Genomic DNA, 7,092 nt, shown 5'->3' with positions numbered 1-7,092 from the left:
TGTGTGTGTGTGTGTGTCTGTGGGGGGGGGGTTAGTGGGATGAGCACAGCTGCTCTGAATCCCTTTGCAAATGTAAAGGAGCTGTCAACGTGCGTTTCATCTCACACACACACACACACACACACACACACACACACACACACACACACACACACACAGAAAGAGATATAAACAGAGAGAAAGATAAAAACAGAGACAGAAAATGACACAGCGCTAAAGAATGAGAGAGACAGACAGAAAGAGAGAAAGGGAGAGACAGAGCAAAAGAAAGAATGAGAGAGAGAGAGAGAGAGAGAGAGAGAGAGAGACGGCATACAGAGAAAGTGGGACAGAGACACAAATGAACAGAGAAAAAAAAATAGACAGACTGAGAGAAACAGAGAGCGAGAGAGATCAGAGAGCAAAGGAGAGAGAGAGACATGCAGAGTGAAAGAGAGTGAAAGAGAATGAGAGAAAGAGAGAGGAGAGAGAATGAGAGCGTGCGTGAGAGCGTGAGAGAATGAGACAGACAGTGAAAGAGAGAGAGCGTGAGACTGAAAGAGAGAGTGACAGCGTGAGAGTGAGAGAGAGAGAATGAGAGAGAGAGAGAGAGACAGAGAATGAGAGAATGAGAGAGAGAGAGAGAGAAAGAGAGAGAGAATGAGAGAATGAGAGAGAGAGAGAGAGAGAGAGAGAGAGAATGAGAGAATGAGAGAGAGAGAGAGAGAGAGAGAGAATGAGAGAATGAGAGAGAGAGAGAGAGAAAGAGAGAGAGAATGAGAGAATGAGAGAGAGAGAGAGAATGAGAGAATGAGAGAGAGAGAGAGAGAGAGAGAGAGAGAGAGAGAGAGAGAGAGAGAGAGAATGAGAGAGAGAATGAGAGAGAGAGAGAGAGAGAGAGAGAATGAGAGAGAGAGAGAGAGAATGAGAGAGAGAGAGAGAGAGAGAGAGAGAGAGAATGAGAGAGAGAGAGAGAGAATGAGAGAGAGAATGAGAGAGAGAGAATGAGAGAGAGAGAGAGAGAGAGAGAATGAGAGAGAGAGAGAGAGAGAGAGAGAGAGAGAGAATGAGAGTGAGAGAGAGAGAGAATGAGAGAGAATGAGAGAATGAGAGAGAGAATGAGAGAGAGAGAATGAGAAAGAGAGAGAGAGAGAGAGAGAGAGAGAGAGAGAGAGAGAGAGAGAGAGAGAGAGAGAGAGAGAGGCCTGCACCGTGTGCTACGTTCACTCTGAGAGAAAGAACACAAACTCATTAACTGAGCACTAACTCCTCTCTCTGTCTCTCCTCCATGTCTCTGTCTCTGCCTCTCTCAGGACTCTCTCTCTCTCTCGCTCTCTCTCTCTGTGCGCGCGTGTGTGTGTGTGTGCGTGCGCGTGTGTGTCGGCCATTACAGCAGGCCTTGCGAGAGCTGAAGGAAGCAGAAGCGCAGCACTTCCCTGCACTTCTCCTTTCAGCGCTCGTGTCCATCAATCCAGGCCGCCTAATTGCGTTTGCTTTTATTATCATCTATTATCAGGCTCTGCTCTCTGCTGCTTTTCCCCACACATGAATTTTAATAACGCGCCGCATCAGCGGTGGAGGAGGGACGACACCCTCGCACCCGTGTTCCACGGGATACGGTGAAGCCGAGCGTGTATAATTGTCGTACGCTAATTAAGGGGAGGTTAAATTAGGAGGGCGAGGAATTGTGTGGCGAGCGCGGGGCCCGTGGGACTCCTCCTCCTCCTCCTCCTCCTCCTCCTCCTCCTGCCGCCTCAGCAGATCTCACACACCTCCAGCTGCCTCAGCCATGTCCTCCACACCGACAGCAGCACCGCTACACGACATCACCACCTTCAAATATCAGAAACCCCCGACACGGCAAGGCCGCCTACGCGGGGAGCGCCTCTGCGGTCGAGGACGAGGCCGCATCGCGGCACGTCTCCATCTGTGACAACCCGGCGGATATCGTCGCCGATTAGCATTAGCGCTAACCATCCACTATTCGACTCGTACGCGTCCGTATGGATCGTTTTTAAAAGATTTACACCTAGCTTTTACCCGGAACGAGCGATGACGCGGGGTCACGATCCGGTCGATGGCTCCGTCACTAAAACACGCCGTAAAACACGGCGTCCGGTCCGAGCGATCGTTTCAGACGTTTTTACGCGACACGCCGTGAAAAAAACAAACAAAACAAAACAAAAAAACGCCCTAACGGTGCACCTCCAGCCAGACCCGTCACGACAACTACGTCAGCGCACGTCATACGGACGTGACCTCGAGCCTTTCCGCCGCTCTCGTTTTCGTGATCGTCCGCATAAGACCGAACGTTAACTGACGTTAGTCCGCTGCTCTTTGAAAGGGTGCACTTGCAAGGTCACGGGATCCGGTTAGCACGGAACGGTCTTAAAATGACGACGATATCGTTTATCGCGATTATTTCCGGGACGATATATCGTCCAGCTGAAGCCGTTATCGTGACAGGCCGACGTGTAGTCACGCGCGCTCAAACATGACGAAATCTGGGCCGATATTTCGATCAAAAAAAATGACAATTTAAAAAAAAAAAAAAACAAAACGAAGCGCATCCGGTATCGTTTCTGCTCGACACGTGACGCGCTTGCTCCCCTGCTTCGAGGAGTCTAGGTGAAGAGGTGAGAAACGACGGGGCGTTATATTTCCGTGTCGGCGTTTCGTGACGTGACGACGAGAAACTCGCGGGTTAGAGAGGACGCCGGGATGGTTCGAAAACCAATAAATAAAACGAGCTCCGTTAATTATAACCATGTCGGTGGGGGTTTTTTGGGTTGTTTGCGAGTTCCCCGCCTCAAAGCAAAAATAAATAAATAAATAAATAAAACACACACACGCGTGTGAAAATGAACGGAGGAACGGATCCGAAACGTGACGCTTTATTTACCGGGTTAAAAGGAATACGACAGGGAGAGAATATTATAAGCTGTGGCCATTTTGCGACGCGGGGACGTTTCACACCCTCGGAAATCTCTCGGTGATCGCCCCCGCCCCCGCCCACCTCCCCCGCTCCCCCATGGCTCAAGCTGCAGGGTCACCATCTTGTTGCTTCGAAACAGATGTTCTCCATCCAGGCCTCGGGGATTCAAGCCAGATTTTGCCTGGAGTTAACGTTTTGGACGCACCTGAGCCATCCGGGAGCCCTGATTACCTGGCTCAGGTGTGTTCATAGTGTGACGTGTGTGTGTGTGTGTGTGTGGGGACTGGCTCACGAAATGCGACCAAGCGGCGTCAAAGCCCGTTCTTTATATAATAAAGTGCGAGGAGCATGGAGAACTTCGGTTCTCTTCGGACGTCGGCGTGGCAGGGCGTGTAACCGGGACGTGCTCCGGGCCTCACTAACGAACCTGTTGCTGGTCTCCGAGAACGAGACGCGACGAGGAAGGTGATGAAACGACACCGTTCCACCAAAACACTCCCGGTTAAAGTAGCTACGCGACCATATGGACATGGAGGAACGTTTACAGCATGAAGTCAAGCCCCGTGACGGGATTCCCAAATTCCCAGCAATCCCTGGGAGAATCCTGAGCGGCTCGATCATGATTCAGGAGCGGGGGAAAAAAAAAAAAGAAGAAGAAGAAGAAGGATCCAGATATTAGTGATGAGACGTAAACATCATCGCTGCAATCTCTGCAAAGCACCGACTCCCGAAACCGATACTTCATCTCACACCCAAAACAATAAAAGGTTCCTGTACGTGCCATGGAAGACCTTTAAAGGGTTCTTTCCCCCAAAACTACCACCAGTGGAAAGCATGAACAGGCCTCCAGAGAACCTGGCTGGAAAGGTTTCTTAGACAAAAACAAACAAAACAAGGATCTCTGCCTCATTATTGGAAATAAAGTTCAGTTCAGTCCTGATTTGGTGTGTTCCAGTGAGGGGGTGTTCACAGCGCTCACACAGACCTGGAACCAGCAGCACTGCAGAGACAACCCTCCAGGCACCTTTTTCCCTCCTTGTACGAGTTCGCACGAGCTCGAGAAAGAAAACTGTACCGAGAACTCGGATCTGCAACATTCATCCACACGAGGAACTTCACACACACACACACACACACACACACACACACGCGCGCCATTATAGATATGTATATGCATGTTCCACATTTAAAGCTACAAAAATAAGCACGCGCTTAGATATAACGCGTATAACGCGCGAGCCCCTGCCTGGTGCCCTGGTGCCACGCATCACGGGTTTGCCGACACAAGCCCGGTGAAACACACACACACACACACACACACACACACACACACACACACACACACACAGAGAGAGAGAGAGAGAGAGAGAGAGTGGATACAAATGCCCAGTGCATACACTGCTTTTGTGCATAAAAGCTGCACGATTTGTTCCGCGTGTGCACGGTTTAGGGAAACACAACCCGGAATAAACATAAACACACACACACACACACACACACACAGCCCCGGTATGGCTGCTCGTGCTCTCTCGCGCGAACAAAGCCGAGCTGAGAACAATCGGGTCTCAACAGTACAACACTGGGGTTCCGATCTGCAACACAAAGTGCCACAAAACCACAAATTCTCCGACACAATTCACCGCGTGCATCTAATAAAAACCCAGCTTGGATTGGATCTAATCTAGAAGTCCAAGTTTTTCTTTCCCCCCCTCCTCCTCCTCCTCCTCCTTTCCCCGGACCACCAAAGCAAACCAAACCAAAGCAAAGCAAAGCATTTCCGTCCTGCATTACACTGTAACGACGTGCACACAAAAACAAGTTTCTTCATCGAAAGCAAGGAAGGAAAGAAAGAAAAGAAAGGAAGGAAGGAAGGAAGCTACAAAGCGCACGAGCCGCACTTACATCTCTTCTCTTGTGGATGATGTTCCTCTTCGGTCTGTCCTTGCTCATCCTGTGATCCAGTACCCCCTCCTCCCCAAAAAGAGAAAGAAATGTCGCTAAAGATAAAACAGCAACATGAATTTCTCCTTTTTCTCCCCTCCGCGTGCCTCCTTTTTTTCCTCCTTCGCAACAACAAGAAGAAAAAGAAGAAAAAAAAAAAAACACAGGCGATTTAAATCCCCCGGTGGTGCAGTTCTGCCTCGCGCTCGCCCTCGCGCTCGCGCTGCTTTCTCCCCCGTTTCAGCTCCTACTTCCTCGTGCGATTTGGTATTTCTTGGTGTTTTAAAAAAAATAATAATAATAATAAAATCCTCCACACGCGCACACTCACGCACAAAAAGATAATAATAATAATAAATAAATAAAATAAAATAAAATAAAATAAAAAAAATCAGTGGTCCGTGCTGAAGAATAAGGAAGCCCAGGAGAGAACGCCGCTTCTCGTGCACCTCATAGTTAGAAACAACTCGCAACAACAATAACTTCCATTAGTGAACGAGATGTGGCGCGTGCACGGCCCGCCTCTCAACGCGCACGCACGCGCGCGCGCACACACACACACACACACACAAAACGATTGAGCTCAAAGTCACATCTTTCTGTATGTGGGGGGAAAAAACCACACACACGCGCGCGCGCGCACACGCCCCGGGATTACACCGGTGTGAGGAGCAAACAAATTATATTAAAAAAAAATAATGATAATTTTTCGTTTTGGATTAATTCTTTTTGTCCGGAGCGCGAGGTGCAATGAGTGAACTAACTCTCTCTCTCTCTCTCTCTCTCTCACGCACACACACACCGCAGCGGGAACTTTAAAAGGACCTACTAGTTAGGGACCGGGTCAAAATTACTCCACTCAAGTGAAACACAGGAATTGCCATTAAATACATTCTGTTAGCTCAATCATTTAATTAAGAAATAAGGGGGGTTTTTTTTTCCTAAAATGGATTTTTTTAAAAGTGAAATCCTTTAACTGTTTATCTATAGCCAGACTCCCAAGAGTTAGGGACTACAGGGAAATATTCCTCCTCCGAGCAAACGGAAAATCGAAACTAACGCAACGCGTACGTTCACGCGTACAGAGATTTCTTATCGCCGCAAGTCGCCAGCGTTCCTACTACCGGTTGCCATAGTAACGTTTATCCGTGAGCGGCGCGACTAGCGTTCGGCTTTCGACAACGAACCGCTTTTCTCTGCGGACGTACAGTACCTTAAGGAGAAAAGCACGTCCTACACGCTCCTGATATCGAAAAACGGTGGCGTTACAACCATGAAATTAGGGTTTTTTTTTATATATATATATATACACATAGTAAATGACCACAGATACTTTAATCAACCCAACATTCACAAGTTGCTTGTGCGGCTCGTCGTTTCGTCGCTTGCGTCGCACCATCCAGTGAGAAAAACGTTTATCCCATACCCCGTTACGCCATTTCTATATTTAACATCAAATCTATTGAAGTTCGATTTACACGCGACATGCTCTGCTTTCATATTAGACTAATGCCACATTAGCATCCTCCACAAGCCGCGCACACTTCACCAGACGCACCGACGGTCTCGTTTACTTTTACGTCCTTCTAAATTGTATTTTTCTCCATCAGGCCTCTACATTATCACAGGTTTAAATGAGAGCTCACGTACTGCGCGCTGAGACGGGACCGTTTCCGCAGCTGTCAGAGCGCATGTTTGGAATTTTTGGTATTGACGTTAATCATGTCTTCTCAAAGAATAATGAGATAAGATAAGATAATACTTTAATCCCCCCCCCCCCCCCCCCCGATGGAGAAATAACTAATACTGTTATACTTTCCATGGAAGTGCCATGTAAACAGAGAACTAACCGCTTTCATAGACGGGCCGCGACACTGTACAAATCGCCTCACACTAACCAAATCGTTGATGATTTTCCTATAACAGCACACCACATCGTTTTATTCCCACGCACGCAGCTACACGTATAACCGACTGTCTTGTTCTCATCCTTTGTCGCAAGCTAAGGGTTTGATCGTCATTGTTTTCCTTTATTTAAAGTCACAAAACATCCTAACGAAACTCGACCGTGTCGTCACGTCCCATAAACATCTCTACCGTGTTATAGGTTTTTTAGTAGGCCTGAAAAGTTTTTCCCCTTTTTATCGCACGTTTCACTGGAACCGTTGCAAACTCTACGTTGTTGAGAAAGCCAAACTTTTACTGCGAAGTCGCTGCGTCTACAGTAAGTTCGGCTG

At 48.1% G+C, this 7,092-nt stretch overlaps 1 protein-coding gene across 1 annotated transcript in view; it reads right to left on the bottom strand.

Annotated features, from left to right (window-relative positions):
* The window catches only part of jarid2b (jumonji, AT rich interactive domain 2b), a 117,774-nt gene extending 112,362 nt beyond the window's left edge, over positions 1-5,412 (bottom strand). Inside the window, exon 1 of the mRNA XM_017481047.3 lies at positions 4,817-5,412. Coding sequence (XP_017336536.1) covers positions 4,817-4,864 — 48 coding nt within the window. The 5' untranslated portion in view covers positions 4,865-5,412. The remainder of the gene's footprint in view (positions 1-4,816) is intronic.
* Between the last annotated feature and the right edge of the window lie 1,680 nt (positions 5,413-7,092).

Source organism: Ictalurus punctatus, chromosome 12 (assembly GCF_001660625.3).
Source record: "Ictalurus punctatus breed USDA103 chromosome 12, Coco_2.0, whole genome shotgun sequence".
NCBI classification, from domain to species: domain Eukaryota; kingdom Metazoa; phylum Chordata; class Actinopteri; order Siluriformes; family Ictaluridae; genus Ictalurus; species Ictalurus punctatus.
This window is presented reverse-complemented; position numbering and strand designations above follow the sequence as displayed.